This window comes from Leptonychotes weddellii, chromosome 14 (assembly GCF_054177405.1).
Source record: "Leptonychotes weddellii isolate Sample4059 chromosome 14, ASM5417740v2, whole genome shotgun sequence".
NCBI lineage: Eukaryota > Metazoa > Chordata > Mammalia > Carnivora > Phocidae > Leptonychotes > Leptonychotes weddellii.
Genome location: NC_138382.1, coordinates 48,519,791 through 48,540,822, shown reverse-complemented (window position 1 = coordinate 48,540,822; position 21,032 = coordinate 48,519,791). Strand labels below are relative to the sequence as shown.

Sequence of the window (21,032 nt, the reverse complement as noted above, 5' to 3'; positions counted from 1 at the left end):
TTCATTTTCTCCAGTAAATAATATTCTACTGTAGAAATAAACCATACTTGATTTATCCATTTAAAGCAAAACAAAACAAAAAACCCTGACTTGATAGATAAGGGCTAATGAATTCATACAGTATGAATTCTTTCTGTTAGAGATCTCATCAAGCGATATGAGGAGTGAAAACTAAACATTTTTGGTGTTAATGATCTCTTCTAGATCTCTCTTCATCCACGTTTCTTTGTTTGACTTTTTACTTACCTGTTATAGATAGCCATCTATTTTGGTTCAGTGGTTTTAGGAACATTTTCCACAAAATGATCTAAATCAATATTAAAATGCAATCTACTGGGGCACCTGGGTGGCTCAGTCAGTTAAGCGTCCAACTCTGGATTTTGGCTCAGGTCATGATCTCAGGACCAGAAGATCGAGCCCCGAGTTGGAGTGTGTGGGACCAGGTGTGGAGCCTGCTTAGGATTCTCTCTCTCCCTCTCTCTCTGTCCTCTTGCCCGCCCACCCCCCCACCCCACTCCCTTTCTCACTCTCTCTCTCTCAAAAAAAAAAAAAAAAATCAATAAATAAATAAAAATAAAAAGCAATCTACTACCAAATTTCCAGCCCCCTTTGATTCTCACTTTCTTTTTCTAATAAACCGGTTGTTCTTTTGGGCTTGGCTTTTTTGACCTTGTACCTGAAGGAAGGCGTTTATTATCTCTGTGGCCATCCTGGGTCAAATGGCCTGATTTCCAGTTTTGATACTCTTCCAGTTACTCATACGAGTCTCCAGAGCAGTGGTTCTCAGCTGGGGGTGATTTGCTTTCCAGGGGACATTTGGTGTAGGGAAACAGTGTATGTGCTACTGGCATCTAATGGGTAGAGGAGGCCAGAGATGCCGCTAAACATCCTAGAAGCACATGGCAGCCTCTTTACAACAGCAACAAACAACAGACCAAAATATCAATAGTGCCAAGGTTCAGAAACCCTGTTCTAGAGACTTACAGATTTGTTCAAGTTGGGTTTTTAGAAACTTGACCTTACAAATAAAAGAAAAATCATTCTGGAGTTGGCCTGGTGGATCACTTAGCTTCAGGGAGAGATACCAAAGGACACAAAACCTGAAAAATGTCAGAGATCCTCTAATTCAACCCCTTATTTGACCAAAGCCAGAGATGGAGGCCTAAAAAGGAGAAATGCTTAGAACTCTAGCCTTTGCCTACAGGTGGGTTGGCAAACTATGGCACATGGCCAAACCTTGCCTGCTGCCCATTTTTGTAAATAAAGTTTTATTGGAACAGTCACACCCATTTGTTTACATACTGCATATGGCAACTTCATACTACAATGGTAGAGTTGAGTAGACGGAGGCCATATAAACTGCAAGCCTAAAATATTTGCTATCTGACCCTTCACAGAAAAAGTCTGTCAACTCCTAAGGTAGAAGAAGGGCACAACTCGATGTCACATCCACAGTTCAGAAATGATCCTTAAGCACTTCTGATTTCCTCTTAATGTTCACTGATAGACCTTTTGTGGATAGGTTTGCCTTAACTTATTGAACTAAAAACATTTATATTTCCATATAGCAGTACCTATAGTATTAATAAACACCATTTTATCTCTATTTTTATCTTTATTAATTTTAAGGTTTTAAAGAATGGTTCTTCATTCAAGTATACCAGCATTTGATGAATTCATCAATTCTCTCTTGCTTACTTTATACTCATCATGATTTCAAACTCTGATCCTCTTTGATAAAGATTTCTTAACCTTAGGTAACTGTAAGTAGGCATAAACTATACCTTAGGTAACTATATCTAATGTATAAACTATAGGTAACTCTACCTTTTCACTGCTGAAATTATTGCTGACTAGTGTGACAGGGTTTAAGACATAATCAGTTACACCATTAACTTATAATTTCTTCATTTCCTAAGACATTTGTTAAGTCTTAGCTAAAGCTAATTCTTAAGTCTTGCAAATGTCTGGCCACCATCTGGTGGCGAAAGAGGTAACTGAGGCTTTATACTAACATGGAGCCTCTTCTGACCTTTTGCCATTACTATAAGCTCTGTGCCTCCATACAACAACTCCCTCACTCTGCTCATCTTACTCTAGAATAGATAAAAATGACAGTGTTACCAAGATGAGGGTCTACCACAACCTCAGAGACCCAAAGAACACAGCAGTGTGCTGGATTGACAGGATCCCGAGAGATCTTCAAATCCAAAAGCCTTCACTATCCAGCTGGCGAGACAGAGATAACACAGTAAACAAAGGGCAGAGCCAGGGCTGGAACCCAGACTTTCTCTCATGCCACTACACTGTAAGAAGACTGGATTATTTTTCCAAATGCAGCCAATGCAGGTTGAATTTATGTCCACATTGTAATCTCTTTTTAACATTCCCCTATTTTTAGAGTCAGCACACTAAACTGTGGGGACAACAATCATTTCTTTTTTTTTTTTTTTTTTAAGATTTTATTTATTTATTTGCGAGAGAGAACGAGAGACAGAGAGCACGAGAGGGAGGAGGGTCAGAGGGAGAAGCAGACCCCCCGCTGAGCAGGGAGCCCGATGCGGGACTCGATCCCGGGACTCCAGGATCATGACCTGAGCCGAAGGCAGTCGCTTAACCGACTGAGCCACCCAGGCGCCCGACAACAATCATTTCTTAAGGTTCATAATATTTCTCTTAAAAATATTTGATCATGAAATCTTTCCTCAGGTAGCTACTTCCAGTTCCCTGCCCTACTCCCACTGGCTTTAGAGAACAGCAGCAAGCCCTTCCACCTAGTGTTGGGAGCAGGTTATCGGGGGCAAGCCTGGCAGAAAAACTAAAATACAAAGTAAAATCAAAGTCTAGGGAACCATAGTGATCCTGCAAGCCACAGTGACCCTCCTTTGGGGGAAGAGCCATTGGGGTGCAACTGGAAGGTAGACTCTCCTGGTCCAACCACTTGTTTAGAAGTTGGCTCTGTGGATTTATTTTCTGTCTCTGCCACACATACTTTTCCATTTCTGGGACTCCCTTCTTCCTTTCTAACAATTCTCCATTTGCCCACTTGTCTCAATGATGAGGATGATGAAAACTAAACAAACACTGATCATATGAACCTCATTTAAAAAAAGGGGGTTCATTTTGGATATTTCAATCACTTCTGGACAAAGACCCAAAAGAGCACATTCTATGAACTGTTATTTAATGTTCCCTATTCCCAAGGCTACTAGTTAAAAGTAAAGGAGCTGCTGGGGCGCCTGGGTGGCTCAGTCGTTAAGCGTCTGCCTTCAGCTCAGGTCATGATCCCGGGATCCTGGGATCGAGTCCCGCATCGGGCTCCCTGTTCCGCGGGAAGCCTGCCTCTCCCTCTCCCATTCACCCTGCTTGTATTCCCTCTCTCGCTGTGTCTCTCTCTGTCAAATAAATAAATAAAATCTAAAAAAAAAAAAAAAAAGTAAAGGAGCTGCTCTGTTGTTAAGGCCTTGATAAATAAAATGTTTCTTTTTCATAAATGGACTGAAATTTCTCCCACTTTGAAGTTTTGCATCTCATATGAGGAATCTAGCTCATCAGATGCTAAGTTGGAGATATTAAATAATTGATCTCTATTTTACTTTATTTTATTTTAAGTAAGCTCTAGGCCCAATGCAGGGCTTGAACTCACAACCCCAGATCAAGAGTCGCATGCTCTACCAACTGAGCCAGCCAGGTGCACCTAAACAATTGACCATTAAAAACAAACATGTTTTGGGGCACCTGGGTGGCTTAGTCGTTAAGCGTCTGCCTTCGGCTCGGGTCATGATCCCAGGGTCCTGGGATGGAGCCCCGCATCAGGCTCCCTTCTCAGCGGGAAGCCTGCTTCTCCCTCTCCCACTCCCCCTGCTTGTGTTCCCTCTCTCGCTGTGTCTCTGTCAAATGGATAAATAAAATCTTTAAAAAAAACAAACAAACATGTTTTTATTTAAAAAAAAAAAACATGTTTTTAAATCTCTACAAGATGTTTTTTCTTTGTTGTGGACACCATGGCTTTTTAGTCAAAAAGTTTAAGTGACCAGAATATGTAAAGGATTTAATATCATGATATGGATATTGCTAAACAAGTGATTCTTCAGTTTCTGCCTCCCAAATAATAAATATCATTTCAAGAGTTGGATAAAAACACCTAAAGCTGGAAATAAGAATAATAGGTCTAGACTGCTCAAAGAAATTTGCTCATTATCAGCAGTGCATCCAACCAACTGGAAGCAAATTGAAGGGCAAGTAACATCTGTAGAGTAACACAAGGTCTAGGACAGAGCTCAGCACAGTGTTTTGGTAGAATGAGTGCAGTAATCGTCCCAGTTCTTCACATTTCCCTCTCACTAACTCTGGACTTAGCCACGTGATCTGCTTTGGTCCAGTGGACAGTAGCAAGCTTGAGGCAAGCAAAGGCCTGCACAGAGACTTGCATCTTTCCACTCTCTCTCTTCAGCCCCTATCACCACCACAGGAACATGCCTGAGCTACAGGGCTAGAAGAGACACATGGAGGAGAGCCGAGCTGACTTAGCCAACAGCATCCTACAGAAGCTAGGCTCAGGCTGACCTGCAAGCTGACTGCAGAAGCATGAGTAAGCCCAGCCAAAATCAGCTAAGGTTGGCCAGATCAGAACTGCCTACCTGGTCCTTAGATTCGTAAGAAATGATCAACTGTTATTGTTTCAGGCTATGGAGTTTGGGGATAGTCGCTATACAACATTATTGTGATAGATGCAGTATTCAATGCTTTCTGTACTCATTCTGAGAATGCCGAATTCATAGACATTTACACAAGGTTTCCACATAAAACTGCTATTTACTCTGAAACAAAAAACGTTGTGTAATTCAGCTGTCCAGAATGGAAAAAATTTCTACTGAGAAATTCTATCTATAAAAATACTAACTGTTTTTAGCACCTATTTACAGGCAACAAATTTTTGTTCATCCTTTAAGCCTTACCGGCTCTGTGAAGACTTTCCCATTACACTGGGCAGGGTTGTGTGTTTTGTTTTGTTTCCCTTCAGGCTCCAATGTGTCTTATACAGACTTCTAGCAATGGACTTGTCTCACTGTATTGTAATGAACTATTTGAATTTCTCTCTTCCCATGGACTAGCTATGAGCTTCTTACAGACAATGGCTAAATCCTTTCACCTTTGTACCCTGAGAACAGTGCCTGAGACACATTAAGTATATCAAGTTTGGTGTGTTATCAGTTCAGTGAATGTTAAGTGAATGAATGACAGATGCAAAGACAACTGAGAGGTACACTCTGCCCTAGGAACTCAAGAGTTTAGTATTAAAAAGGGACATGTAAACAGAGAGTTACACTATAAGTTGAAAAATGCTATAATCAAGCCTGTAAAGTGTTTAGAAGTAGCAATTTTATGTGTGTAGAGGGCTGGGCAGGAAAGGTTTCAAAGAACTACCTAAGCCAGAATTTGAGGCAAAGGTGGTTGTCAGTTGGACAGGAGTGCTGGTGTGCTAGGACCAACTTTTGTAGGGGTGGGGGTGGAGGGAAAGTCCTGATTTGTAATATTTGCTGATGTCTGTGGTGAAAATGCCCCCATCATGGCTGTTTTTGAGTTAAAAACTGGCTGGCAAAATTCCTGAGTATTTACCCAACAGTTCTCCCTAGCTAGTAGGAGTTGGCTCCAGCACACCACTGGGTGGGGTAAGAGGATGGATTCCGGGAGAGGGAATTCTAGGCAGAACAAACAGGCTGTACAACTACAACTAACAAAACACATGGTCAATCTGGGAAATTACAAGTAGCATACTGCTCAAGCGTAAAGGAGAAGACCGTCAGTGGCTAGATGGAGAAAAGCTTAGTTTACCAGGCTGAGGAACATGGACTGTATCCTACAGGTGAGCCACTGAAGAGTTTTAAGGAAGGAGTGACATGACCACATCTAGTCTTTAAAGAGATCACCCTATGAGAAGTAGAGAGTAAATAAGGGGAGAAATTAGATAGGAAGGCTCGTTGGGCAGCTACTGTAGTCCAGAAAAGTGGTGCCTGAGGTAAGGCAGTAACTGAGGATCTGGAAAGGAGACTGACTGAAGATAGATTTTGGAGGCAAATCTTTAGGGCTTGATAGTCACTTATTTGTGGGAGGTGGTGAGAAAGAGGAAGAGTAGACAATACCTCTTAGGCGTTTAGTTTATGTGTCTGGGAGGACTGCACTGGAACAATCAAACAAGAAATGTATAAAAAATGGTAAGTTTTTGTTTTGGATTTGTGTGTGCATGTGTGTGTGTGTGTGTGTGCGTGCGCGTGTGAACATGCACTCGAACATGCACGCACACGCTGTGCAGCAATGGGGTAGAGGGAAGGGGAAGTAGGGAAGGTAACAATCAGTTTGGCTGATTTGAAATGCCCATTGAACATCAAAAGTACAAATATTCAGTAATGACTCAGGACCTCAGAGAAAATGTTTAGCCAAAGATTTTGTAGTTGTCATCATATTGGGACAGTTAAAACTATGGGAGTAGATGAGATTGCCTAGGGGGAAGAACCTGGCCATTTAGATTAGACCAGGTCACAATCTAATCAAGCTTGATCCAACTTCCCTTTGGAATGATCTCATTCAGGTGACTCCTGAGAAGAAAGGACTAGAAGAGGAAATACACTAGCACAAGGAGACTGAATAGGAGTTATTCCCTTCCAATACAAAATATAACAAAACAAAACCACATACAAATGAAATATAATCAAGGTTTTATTTCTGAAGCCAGTACTGCAGGACCTAATAGGTTTCGCTCTTTTTGGAGCTCATCAGCTGCAGGTAACGGCCCACATCTACTCTGATAGCGGGTCTCAGTATAGCATTTTATCACGGATAAGCCTCCCATTCACAGTCTTCTATTTACTATATTCTGCCGATTCTTGGGAGTTTCCTTAGTACTAACTAAAAGAAGCTTTGCATCTAGGTCCTGAAGGCTTTGCTCGGGCAAAGTACCATATTATTCTTCTTGCTAAATTCCCCAGAGCTGACTAACTACAACCTAGACTATCACTTGACATACAAGATGGTCTACTCTATTCTTAGAACACTGCAGAACAGATCCAATCACATGAGGCATCAGAGGCCTCTAGCTGTCCAGATAATCCTACTGGCCCTGACATCCCTGCCTTCTTATCTCTAAATTTTTAGGGCTACTTCTTCATCCCTTTCCTTTATGCTTCTGGTAGTAAATCTAGAATCAAGGTTAATTTGAGAGAAAAAGGAACAAAATAAAATTAATACATAGAAATCTTTAAAGCAGAACATTTTATTGTGACACTTCCTGAGAATACACTGTACAGCCCATGTAGACATATGTAAATATGTACCAAACACTGGCATCCAGGGATGTGATCATTTGTGTTACAGGGGGTGGAGGAGAACCACATAAATATATATATATATAATACATATTATATATATATTTAACGTAAGTATGTTAAATATAAAATATAAAAATATAAAAGCAAATATGTATATATATTTGCTTTTATACACATAAATGACTTTAGGAACTGGGTGGCTGTAGTACAGGAGGTTGAAAAGAGACTTTTAATTGTACACCGTTTTGAATTTTGAACACATGACGAGAAATAAAAAGTAACACATACCTGAACCTTTGTCTTATGCACTGAGCTGTGTGTTGACAGGATGGTGCTGACAGAACTGAGTCTGAAACTCACAAGGCCGACCACCTTTGTTTTTGTGGTTCTTAGAGCCTCTTTTTAATATCCTCAGAGTCTTAATTTTGTCTTAGCATTCTCACAGAACCAGAACCCCAGAACAGAACATTATTTTGGTTTTGTTTAGCAACTGTTTAGTTTAAAACTTAAATGCCTTTAAGATAAAAAAAAAAAAAGTGAGTCCTCACAAAAATACCTCCTACTGCCTTTCCTTTATAGTTTCTCACCTTCCTTAATGAAGTAACATCAAATAACTGGACTGAAAAAAAAGCCAGGAAAGAAATTAAAATGATATTTCTAAAAAGAATATAAAGAAAAACATAGAGGAGGATCTGTGAAAGGAAGAAGAAACAAAAATGTAAAAGTCTGATGAAAATCTGTAGCACTGTATTGCAGTGGCTCACTCAGCAAATGGAAAAGGTATTTATATTTATGACCACTATGTTATAAGAATGGTAATAAAGCCTGACATAAAGGTTATGAAATAAATTTATGAACCCAAACCTAAAATTTGTGTCATCACTCTACAGCCATTGCCAAGTCTCTGGAAATTCATCAGCCTCACATCATGGTAACATGATAACGTATTTATCCTGATATTAAGAAAGAAACTATAAACAACAAAATTCTTTTTTTAATCACCATTTTGGTGGCTAGGAGAAAATATTATTTTCAGCCAACTTGCAGACAAAGACTATGTAAAAAAATTATACTAGACGAGGTGCCTGGGTGGCTCAGTCATTAAGCATCTGCCTTCGGCTCGGGTCATGATCCCAGAGTCCTGGGATCGCGCCCCGCATCGGGCTCCCTGCTCGGCGGGAAGCCTGCTTCTCCCTCTCCCACTTCCCCTGCTTGTGTTCCCTCTCTCGCTGTGTCTCTCTCCGTCAAATAAATAAAATCTTTAAAAAAAAAAAATTATACTAGATGTCTCACAACTTAGAGACAATACAACTTAGTTCGTACTTTGGCTTTAATGAGGCAGTGTGTGCTAGTATGGCTTGCTGATGGTTTACAGCCAGCATCTGTTCAGCTGGTGCCTACGTCATTCCAGCTGTTGAATATTTTGACTATCATCCCTGGTTCTAGTATCACACATCTATGAATCCATGTGGCCTGACCAATACTTCCAGGGGCCAAGGACCACACCTGTGAAAATGCATGGAGAACCTAGAACTGAGCATGCCCATGACACCTGAACATGTCCTGGTCAGAGTTATCAAGCCACTGGTTGATAATGGTGGCTCTAATCAAAAGTGTGATTCTATGGGCAGCTTGGGTGGCTCAGTGGGTTAAGCAGCACTTTTGGTATCAGCTCAGGTTAGTGAGTTCAAGCCCCGCACTGGGCTCCACGCTGGGTGTGCAGACTACTTTAAAACAAAACAAAACAAGGGGCGCCTGGGTGGCTCAGACTGTTAAGCATCTGCCTTCGGCTCAGGTCATGATCCCAGGGTCCTGGGATCGAGCCCCGCATCGGGCTCCCTGCTCAACGGGAAGCCTGCTTCTCCTTCTCCCACTCCCCCTGCTTGTTTTCCCTCTCTTGCTGTCTCTCTCCTTCTGTCAAAATAAATAAATCTTAAAACGAAAAAAAGTGTGATTCTGAAAAAATACTCATCAGTACTGAAGGAAGTACTCTTTCTTAGGTACGGGTCAGAAAAAGAGAACTGCAGAGTTGGGAGATCATTAGCTAAATCTCCCATCCATTGCAGAAATCCCTTCCACAGTATGTGAATCCAGTAAGCCCTTGCTTGAACATCTCCACTGATAGAAAGTTAGATCTCTTTTTCTTGGAACATCTCATTCCAACAGTCTCATTCAACATAGGTAGGGTCCTCCTAATCGGTATCTGTATCCTTCTCTTCTAGGTCCCTAAAAAAGCAATTTCAAAATCCAGCTCTCCACTTTTTTCAACACTTTCTCTTTCATCGAGTTTTCTTTAACTCTCAAGGTTCAAGGGTTACTTCATGGTTGACTTGGGCATGATCTCTCTCCTCCTCTTTAATCCTGTATTCCTAACTACCTCTGAGATACAGGTCATTACATTTAAAAACACCTAACACTAATATCCCTCAATTTCTTTAAACTCCCTTCTGCTACTGTTGTAGCAAATATGCTATTGTTGCTGTGTATTTTCTCTTGTTTAAAAACTGAATAAAAGGGGTGCCTGGGTGGCTCAGTAATTAAGCATCTGCCTTCGGCTCAGGTCGTGATCCCAGGGTCCTGGGATTGAGCCCCGCATCGGGCTCCCTGCTCCGTGGGAGGCCTGCTTCTCCCTCTCCCATTCCCCCTGCTTGTGTTCCCTCTCTCACTGTCTCTCTCTCTGTCAAAAAATAAATAAAATCTTTAAAAAAAAAAATTGAAAAATATATTATTTTCTACAATCTGTGTGTGTGTTTTAACTTAGTCACTTTGTATTTTCATCATTCTCATTTTCTTTTGCATCTCAAAAAAGATATTTTACAACTTCCTTTAAGGGTCCAGTATGGCAATTCTTCATTTTTGTTGTCTGAAAATACCTTTAATTTTCCCCTTTCTTAGAAAATATTTTTACTGGATATGGAATTCTAGGTTGATAATTATTTTCTTTCAGAACAGTTTAGGTATCATTCCACTGTCTGACTTCCTCTGTTGCTATTGAGAAATCAGCTGTTAGTCTCCTTTGAAGGTAAGGTCTTTTCTTCCTGGCTGCTTTTAAGATCTCTGGCTATGAGGTGTGTCAGTAATGCATGGATTTTTTTTTTTTTTTTTAATCCTGCTGGAGATTTGATGGGTCTCTTTTTTTTTTTTTTTTAAGATTTTTTATTTTTTCTTTGACACAGAGAGAGAGAGAGAGCGCACAAGCAGGGGGAGTGACAGCAGAAGGAGAGGGAGAAGCAGGCTCCCTGCTCAGCAGGGAGCCCGATGTGGAACTCGATCCCAGGACCCTGGGATCATGACCTGAGCCGAAGGCAGACGCTTAACAGTCTGAGCCACCCAGGCGCCCCTGATGGGTCTTATTAAATATTGCCTCTGTCCCATATTCTCTTTTCTTCTTCTAGCATTCCATTTTGAACACTTTATCTCCCACATCTCTTAAACTCTCTTTTAGTCTGTCCTTCTGTGCTGCTTGTCCATACAATTTCTTCAGTTCTACCTCCCAATTCACTAATAATTTTTTTTATATTTTCCTGAACATTATCTACTATATTCAATCCACCATTAACAAATCCTGTTGACGGATTCTGCCTTCAAATCTCTGATTTATTCCTTAATGCTTGGTTCTATTATTATCATCCTAGTTTGGGGCCTTACCTGCTTTTAGCTAAGTTAGAGGGGTCTGTGGGATCTAAAACTTAGCATGCATACAATTAAGGCTTTAGCTTTCTAAAATATGAAGTTGTTATGTTGGTCTCCTTTTACAGAATTTTCATCATCTCCTTCTACTTAATGATGGGCTGAGCCCTAAAATATCATTTTTCCAAGATCTGGTCCCACGTTGTCTATCCAACTAAGCACAGATTCTCAGCCCCAAACAGGCCTATTTTCTTTCCGTCCCCTGCACAAGCCATGTGTATTTTTGCTGACATGCTTTTGATCCACAATCTTTCTTACCAAAGTATGCCAAACCTTTCAGGCCTTTCTCCTTTGTAAAGTTTCCCCTGATAAATCCCAACATGCTCACTCTGCTTTCTGATTTCCCTGAGCCCTTGTGTGTGCAGTATATATTTTATTTCTTCACTCAAATACAATTCTTCAGTATTTGAAGTTAAGTTATAAGTAGTCTTAGCTAGAATTCTAAGTTAGGTATAACTCCAAAGTTTATGCTTTTCTATTATATAAAACTGCCTCTTACATTCAATAAATAATTGTTGATTTGCATGATAAAAGGAAACAGATGCTATAAAGTCAGACATAACAATGCTTTACAATTAACAGCTTTATCTTAGCTTGATTGCAACAAAATTTTTAAACTTTATTCATACAAGTAAATTTCTCAGGAAATCCCCTCAAAAGGGATTCTGCAGCAGGTTACCAGTAAAGATAAACATTAGCTCCTCCAAATAAAAGTACTTACTTTCTGAATATCTAATCAAACTGCATAAAATCATGCTGCAGCGTAAATGCTAACCCCTATAATTGTAAGCCTAAAGTAACAGCTTACACGTCTGGAAGTTCACTCCAGGGATCACTCCAGTGTTAAGGAAAAGATACTAAAAGCCTAGTTTTATAAATTATTCTTATGTTGATAAACAACCAGTCCAGTTAAACTAGGTTGTATTACACTGTATTTACCCCATTCACTTTATAACCAATAGTCATCATCTCTGGACTAGACTTCAACAATAATGAGAGTGAATGTTATTTGGGGTTTATAATGTAGAACCCTCCTTCAGCATTAAAGTGCTCGTCTCTCTTTTATTTCTAAATAATACATGAGAAATCAAACTGAGCCTTGAATTATCTTGAATAATTTAGAGAGTCAGTTTTTAACAGATTTATATTACATATGTATATTTTTCATATATATCATACTACGTATATGTATTTTACATATATATTTTTATATATATATGTAAAAGAACCCTCTTGGCATGTAGATTTTTGGAAAATAGTTGCTTAATTCTAGGCCAATAAGGGAGGACAGACTGGGAAAAGTAAACTATCCTTAGTATTTCTCTCATAGGACAGTGTTTATCTCTCTTACCTTTCCTGTCCCGTCCTTCATCAACACATACTGGCAGACTTCCTAGGGCAATGCAGAAATCCAGACAAGAGAAGGAAGCACACTAAAATAATGGAGGACAGGCTACAGGAGATGGACAGTGTCAGACATCATGTGGGAGAAAAGAAGGAATTATCACAGTTAGCCACTTTGTTCAAGAGAAACTAAAACTAGTTATTTCAAAGGTAGAGAGATAAGAAAAAAAAAGATCTTTTATTTCTTTGCAGCAAGGCTCCTTTTATTAAGAACAGAGAAGAGTTGCAGTTAATTTGGAAATGTGTCTTCAGAGAAACAGATATAACTTAGCAAATAGTACAAAGGGACAAAAGATAAATAAGATTTTTCCCATTTAAAAATATTAATCAAGAGCTATAATATAGGCATTGAGAAAAGAAAAAAAGGCAGAACTATCATCTAGAAGCTGTTAAGAGAACTGTTCTATCTTTTCCAAGAGAATACAGACTATTAAAAGCAAAGGAATCCCAATGTTATAGATAAAAATGATGAATGAGGAATATGCATGTAAGTACCTTTAACTGCACGGTCTCACACTATGAAGAACAATAATGTCACATTTAACAGTGGAGTTCTAGAAACTGAAGAAAGTAGTCCAATGAGGAGCTTTTTCACATCAGGGACAATCTTCTGTACATATTTGCATGACATGAAATACCTCCTCTACCCCTGCCCTAGGAATTACCTCATCTAGATACAGCGCTTGAAATACCACCATTGGGAAATAAGAGTCCTTTAGATTTAATACAGCCTTTGTAATTTAGTAATTTTTCTGCCAAATGCAAGAGCTAGGAAAGTCTGAAGCTACTCACACTGGCAGTGCGATTTTGTTTCTTTCAATTAGAGACAGTTTATAAAGAGGGATACCTGGATGGGTCAAGGTATAGGAAAAGAGGCAAAAAAGGATATGGAACCTAAGAAAAACTACTGTACAACCTTGGGTACAACCAGTTGCTATTATGAATACATTATAGGTTAAAGCCTCTGTATATGTGATTTAGGCATTTCTTAAAAAAATTTTTTTAACTTTAAGATTTTATTTTCTTAATTCATGTATAGCTAACAGGGCATTTCTTTAAAATTAATGCTCAATTTCAACAAGTCAATTAAAGTTGTGACACTTCTAAACAAGGTAAATGACAAGGCTATATTTTGTCAAGGCTATATTTTCTGCAAAGTAAAAGGCAATTTAATGTAAGAATGAATTCATTTTTAAATTTTAAGTGGTTTTATCAATTTTGATAATATCTGAATAGTCTATCCAAATTTGTTAAATAAAATGCATACCTCATATTCTTTTCTGCAAACTTTGGAAATATCATTTTTTGAAGATGCCTAAAAGATAACAAATTTCTCCATTAATTTATTATACATGCTATTCAACAAAGGACAAAAAGAACATAAATTAATATATGTTAATTGCTGGTATGGTATTCTTTATTTCATCAAGGAAAATCTTAAGCTCCAATACTTAAAAGTTCCTAAAATACAACAAACAAATTTCACGCAAGTTCTTTAAAACAAACAGCCCCAGAACCTACTCAATATGCTAAAACTTCACTCTTTTATGGCTTTAATCTCACATAATAACAGGTCCTGTTGTTATTTCAGAAACTAGATGACTTTGAAAGAAATGTAAATCAGAGAACGTTTTTCTTAGTTGAATTCCACTCTGTAGCAAATTTTCTTGTGAAGCTCTGCCAAGGCATTTATATTTTGCTTTTTCTTTAACCCTTTATATTCTAAATTCTCATACTGATTTATGAGTCAATCTCCTCAGAAAAGATCCACATGTAATGGAGTGGGCAACTAAAGAGGGAAAAGGCTATGCCAGGCAATTAACAAAAGTTATTTTTATGTAATTCTCTTTATGTCCCCCTAGACCCCTTACAGTTCAAATCCTCTGCAACTCAGCTTCATCTCAATGACTGGAGAAGAGCAGCAGATTGCTAGGCTGTGTGCTACTCAAAGAGTATTGCTCAGACTAAATAGTACAGTGGTCTGTATGAAAGTAAAGACGCCACCATGTCTCATGTACTCTGGTCCAGAGACCAGTCATTAAAAGAAGAAAATAAGAAAAGGCTTTCCAGCTGTGGTTTCCAGTCTAACTAAATTTCCCAGTTAAGTCTACTCTCACCAGTTGGGAGTATGAGCAGCTAGGAGGCCAGTTTTCCCACAGCACTCTGAGGACCACTATGAAAATACACAGAGTGAGGAAGAACTCAGGGGCCTAACTTGAATTGGACTGGAGATCTATCCAATCAAAGAGAAGTCATAGTTCACTGTTGGAGTCATGCTCACCTTAGGAGCAGGGAAGGGATACAAGAACATGCTCAGGGTAAACCCATGATGAAAGAGAGAGGGAAAGATGAAAGTTAAATAAGCCAACTGTGTCATCTGCTCTCATCCAAGCATACTCTAAATTTACACAACCATTTGGAGCCACTCAGCATTGACTAAGTATGACCACAGGCAGAGTACAAAAGGCTTCAGTTCCTATAATATTCTTTCCTCTCTCTTGCATGTCAGAGAGGAGAATAAGAAAAGGCTGAAGGTCTTACATGCAGCAGCCGTAAATGAGAAAGCAGCAAGTCTAAAAGAAATTGGTCTACGCAAGAAATGCTAAATTTGCAGCTTTTATGGGTCACCTCTCCAAATGTATGAGGTGGGCAAAGTCTAAAACATACACAAAGCTAATACTCAAACTGTACTCCATGCTGCTTATGAGCCTGATTGCCCAGTATTACCTGCTTGCATGCTTGTCGACACTCCAAGGTAATAGCCAGTTCACAGCAGCCTAAGCCAACCCAGCCATCAGACTTCTTAAACACACCTTAAAAAACAAAATGTTCAAATGTTTTGGTCATAAGCAGTAACAACCACAAATGGCATGCCAAATTGGTTCATGGATCTCACTAAAAGTCAAAGCAGGTGTCCACAGGAAAACTCGCTCAGATAGCAGGGCCTCAAAATTATTAAGGCCTTCCTCTCACCCTTACTCCCAGTGCTGTCAGTCTTCTCAGAGCCTGCACAACATAATTATCAGGTGCTTTGTTTTTTCTTTCTTTTCTCTGCCCCCCCAAACTCTCTTTAGATCATTCTCACTCTTGGGTAGATAGCATCTCTAGAAGACACACAGGTTAAGGAAAGCAAGGAGAGGCCTTCCTCACTTTTAGACTGTGAATCAGAGGCAAAGATTCCAATTTAACTTAACATGCAAACAAACAAAAAAGGGCACAAGGATTATTACATTTAAAATATTAAATACCTAGAATAGCATTAAACCCATGATACTGTTTAGAAACTGATACTTAGTGATCAGACAGGACAGAAAGGAACATTTCCTGTAGGCAAGAACTGACTTTGATGAGTACACTTAATTATGGGGCAAAATGACTATTCTGTTTCAATTTATACACAGCAGCTATTTCTCCAGCCAAATTATGGTAATATCAAAAGGTGATGCAATTATAAAAAGTGTCCTAATGCATTTTTTTACATCCACTTTTGCAAGTATAAATGTCAATGAATGACTCCTAGGATAATATTAGGAGACACAAGTAACAATTATAAAAAGAGGAAAGACATACGCTCATAGGCATATAGCACATTCCTCCTGATCTCTTTTCAGAAATACTTTAAGCTGCTTCCATGTAATACATACATCTGCAAATTCACATCTAAATTATTATTATTTACATTTGAAAAAAGTGTCAAGAATTTAATGCAATAGGTAACATAGTTCTCCAAATGAAACTAGGACTTAATATAATAAATAAAAGCATTCTGCTAAAAAAAAAAAGTAAACAAATGGCCTGCAAACAAACGGCCTCAAAATTATAAACCACCCCAACTGTTAAAACTAGCTAGAAATACTGCATATCATAAGCTTCTGTATTCCTACATGTTTTAATGGTACAAAGGGTAATAGACTTCCATCTAACCCTTTGCCTAGTATAGTTTCCTCTAAATCTCCGCTGCTTACTATTCAGAGTCACTCTTGTTTTCTAAATTATTTCGAATGGAATCAATGTTGGTCATAAATTTTGTGAACTTCTATACTATAATACAGTATACTGCTGTTTCCATACACCTAGTGGCCTCCTAGAAACTATTACTGTCCAACAAGGGTTTACAGTATTATGTAGAAAGCACTCCATTAGGTATCATGTGGGTTATGAAATAGATAAAATATATGAATTATCCCATTATGGAGATCACATATGAAGATATCTCTATCAGAGATATAAATTATAAATAAATAATTCCAGGACATTAGGTAGAGGGATAATTGGGAGAATAAGCAAGGATATGGGCAATTCCAAGAAGGCAAATAGACCAATTTGTTTGAAATACAAACTTCAAACAGTGTGAAAGCCTTTAGAGTTCAGAGATACATAAAATATACTTCCTTTATATTTATACTTCCTTTTTTTAACCAGGACTGGAAGTTTTAATCCTGGAAGACTGTGAATGTCAGGCTAGGGAGTTTGGGCTTTATTCTGATGGAAGTGGATATCCCCCCTGAAGGGTCTGTTTTTTTGTTTTTGTTTTTGTTTTTAAGGAGCTGGGGAGGACAGCTATGATATGTTGAAAGACCAGCTACAAGGTTGTTACAATATTCTATTCTCAGAGAATAATAATAATGGCTTGAACTAGGAGTAGAGAGAACAGCTCCAAGATTTTACAAGGAGAGAGTTGATGGAGCTAAAAAGAAAAAGCAGTCAAAGATAACTTGAGGGATTCTGGTCTAGTGTCATTCATAAGACAGGCACTTATGAGTTTGGTTTTATTTATTTTTTAAAAAAAGATTTTATTTATTTATTTGACAGAGAGAGAGAGACAGCGAGAGACGGAATACAAATAGGGGGAGTGGGAGAGGGAGAAGCAGGCTTCCCGCTGAGCAGGAAGCCCGATGCGGGGCTCCATCCCAGGACCCTGGGACCATGACCTGAACCGAAGGCAGACGCTTAACGACTGAGCCACCCAGGCACCCAATGAGTTCGGTTAAATTTGTACTTCAGTTGTCACCAGGATGCAGAGATCCATCCTGGTGACGTGTCTAGAAGTCGTGAGTGACAACTTAGATTTGAAGGCTATCTTCCCAGTGCTGACTAGTTAACAGTTCTGGGAAGGAAAGCAATTACCAGGGTAAGTGTGGAGAGAGAAAAGAGGACCACGTACAGGAATAACCAAGGTCCTTCCTGGGGGGGAGGGGGTGGCAGAGAGGGAAGGTACGAGAGGATAAGGTCATGCATGAGGCTAAGGTGGAGTCATAAGGAGGTAGCGGTCACAATATCAGGTGCTGCAGGGCAGTCAAAGGGAATAAGTACTGAGAAAAGGCCGTAAGATTTAGGTACCATGAGATCTTGGTGCTCTTTCAAAGACCAGTTTCACTAGAATGGAAGAAGTAGAGACAAGAGTACAGTTCATGATTGAGTGAATGAGAATAAACTATACATTTGAAAATTTGGGTGCCTACAAGAAAGAGAAGATAGGAACTCAAGGGGATACATTAAGTTACGGGACTATGACACAGATTTTATAATCACAAAGCAAGTTTTTAAAGATAAAGTGCTAAATGTTACACTTCTTTGCTTACCTGGCAAAGATGAATTCATACAACTCCAAATTTCAACCTAAAATTGTAATCACCAAAAGGCTTTTATATAACCAGTTCCTAAATATGACAACTTACACAGAAATTATATACAGGTAATTTGATTCTGCTTGCCTCTATATAGTCAGTGTTCTAAGATCACATGAGTATCAAGCAGCTATTCAGGGAAGAAAAAATAAAACTGAGATGCAAAAATATTGCTTGCTCTCTGCCCATCTTCCCACCTGAGAGCACTAACGATGAGTCTGGGTACTGAGGATGTTTACTGGAATCACTGTTTCTAAGCACAAAGACAGAAGTGTCTGTAGAGTAAGTAAAGGCAAATGTGTCAGTCAGAATTGTTTGATCAACTTTTCCTCCCTCACGTAATGCAAGCCACCACATCTAAAAAGTCGGTCTCATGTAAGCTCATATTCCGTAGCCTGGCCCACCAGTGTCCCAAACACTGAGGATGGCCCAAGCACTGGAGACATTTTAAGTTACATGATTCAGAGAGGCAAGCAATATATCTACAGTACACCAAAAAACGGGAAGATAGGAATAATGAGAAATCACACATTTCCCCTTACCCCAAATTTAACTTTTCAAATTCAAAATAAATATAAGATATAGTTATTATGGTTTTCATAAAATTATCAAAATAATGAGTAAAATTCCAAATTCCAGCTAAATGGTTATAATGAAATTTAAAGACTGTAATACATTTATATTTAATATGATTTTTATATCTACATCATAGGATAAACAATAAAAGATCAAAGATAATATTCTACCAGCAATTTCTGTGATGATCTTTTTAAAATACCTAGTTAAATTTAACATTTTAATTTGATCACAAACTCAAATCATTTTGAAAATTTTCCTGAATCTAGAAGTTAACTCATTAGATGGCTTCATTTAGACAAAAGCTTCCATAGTCAAGTTAAACAAGACCTACCATTGTTTCAGGGCAATAATCTGGGGCTCGCTGTAACAGATGCTTTAGTCGGGATTCACTTTTTGAGGAGAATATCTGACAAAAAAAAAAAAAGTTTTTGTGGCATTTTTCTGTAAGAAATAAGAAGAGGTAAAATTTGTTGTCTTCTATACTTATCAGTTGCCTAGAATATTTTCCAACTTCCTTTTATAAATGGAAAACCTTTGGAAAGGTCTAAATTAAGTTGAGGTAACATCTCTTAAATGGTTTTTTAGTTTGGCAAATAATCAAGAAAGTCCATATATGCAAGTCTAGACCCTTTTCTAATGACCAAAAATGGAAAAAAAACACGCTACCAAATCTGTTAGAGGACAAAGGAGAAAAAGAAAGAAAACAGGAAAGAAAAAAAGATAAGTTTATTCTAAACTGTTCTACAAACTACTTTTAGTCAACTGACAACAATGTAAAACAGATTATGTCATACCCTTGATATTAGTGAAGAACAAATATTCACAATAGCATTATGGCATAAGCTTCCATAAAATACCAAGAGAGACAAAGCCATTTTTAATAAAGATGCTGAGGAGCTGACAAGTTCATTCACCAGGCTAACTGGCTCTCTTCCAAATAGAATTTTAATTAATGCAATTACAATTTGATGTCTCAGTAAATTATAAGCGATTATATATGAGATAGAACTTCATGGTTACCTGCAAATAGTCAAGACTGTGAAATCCATGAATGCTAAGGACAATGAAAAAGGATTTATCTCCAGTTAGTTTTAGTAGCCATTTTTTCTCCCAAACTACCAACTATTGTTAATAAGTGACGAGGGCTAGAATATCACCATTTTGCAACCACTAGTGAATTAATGCATTTAGGCAATTATCAATAATGACTATAATGTTAATTACGAAAAGAGACAATCAGACACAATAACGTTACGAGTAAGACCTGCTGAACAAACAAACAAAACCAAAATAAAACAAAACCTAACCTGAATCTGATCAAGCCTCTTGACCTGTCTCATTAGGTTACTGTTAGCCATGTGTGGCTACCTAAATTTAAACTTAAATCAATTAAGATTAAATAAAATTTAAAATTCAGTTCCTCAAACTCTTTCTCTTTCTCCTCAACCTCTCTAAACACATTTCAAATGTTCACTTGGCACATGTAGCTAGTGGCTACCATACTGGATCACACAGATACAGAATATTTTCATCACTGCAGAAAGCTCTACTGGATAGCTCTGCTCTAAATCTACCTACCAATTACTAAGAAATATAAAGGGAAGGGGAATATATTAAATGGTACCATGGAGTTGCAAATAGCATAATTCAGATTGTGAGAAACTCTACAGGGTAAATGACCAGATTTATTCATCAAATAAGCAAAGTCAGGAAAGCAGTGCTTCAGCTCCCTATGATGACACCATCCAGGAGCCATTTTTGCTTTTAAAAGCTGTTGTTCTTACAATAAATTTGCAGAAAACTTAATTTGCCATAGTGTTTTGACATGAATTCATGTACTCAGATGAGCTGAGTCACTGTCTTGTTTTATAATTAAAGAGTATCTTGCAAAATCTTTCTAAATTCATAATATTGTTTGAGAGGCACCTGGGTGGTTCAGTTGGTCGAGCAGCTAACTCTTGGTTTTGGCTCAGGTTGTGATCTCAGGGTTGTGGGATCCAGCCCCTAACCCAGCATCACACTCCACACTCAGCAAGGAGTCTGCTCATCCCTCCCCTTCTGCCCCTCCTCCCTCTACCCCACCTCCCCCCCCGCCCCCCCATTCCACCCCCCCACCTCCGCTCGTGCACATATGGGCTCTCTCTCTCTCAAATAAATAAATACAATCTTTAAAAATAAATAAATAAATTCATAATATTGTTTGAGAGAAGTTTTTTTTTTTATTCTTATGTTAATCCCCATACATTACATCATTAGTTTTAGATGAAGTGTTCCATGATTCATTGTTTGTGCATAACACCCAGTGCTCCATGCAGAATGTGCCCTCCTCAATACCCACCACCAGGCTAACCCATCCTCCCACCCCCTCCCCTCTAGAACCCTGTTTGTTTTTCAGAGTCCATCGTCT

The 21,032-nt window shown here is 38.5% G+C and overlaps 1 protein-coding gene across 3 annotated transcripts in view; it reads right to left on the bottom strand.

Moving 5' to 3' along the window:
• RECK (reversion inducing cysteine rich protein with kazal motifs) overlaps window positions 1-21,032 on the bottom strand; it is a 75,086-nt gene that overhangs the window by 40,399 nt on the left and 13,655 nt on the right. For 2 of the 3 annotated variants that reach the window (XM_081803164.1, XM_081803166.1), the window contains exons 3-6: window positions 18,957-19,031; window positions 18,002-18,038; window positions 15,147-15,232; window positions 13,687-13,734 (exon numbers count right to left, since the gene is read on the bottom strand). In XM_081803164.1, the coding sequence (XP_081659290.1) occupies window positions 13,687-13,734; window positions 15,147-15,232; window positions 18,002-18,038; window positions 18,957-19,031 (246 nt within the window). Of the gene's footprint in view, window positions 1-13,686; window positions 13,735-15,146; window positions 15,233-18,001; window positions 18,039-18,956; window positions 19,032-19,645; window positions 19,680-21,032 lie in introns of all 3 variants that reach the window. The other variant, XM_081803165.1, reaches the window with a different exon arrangement.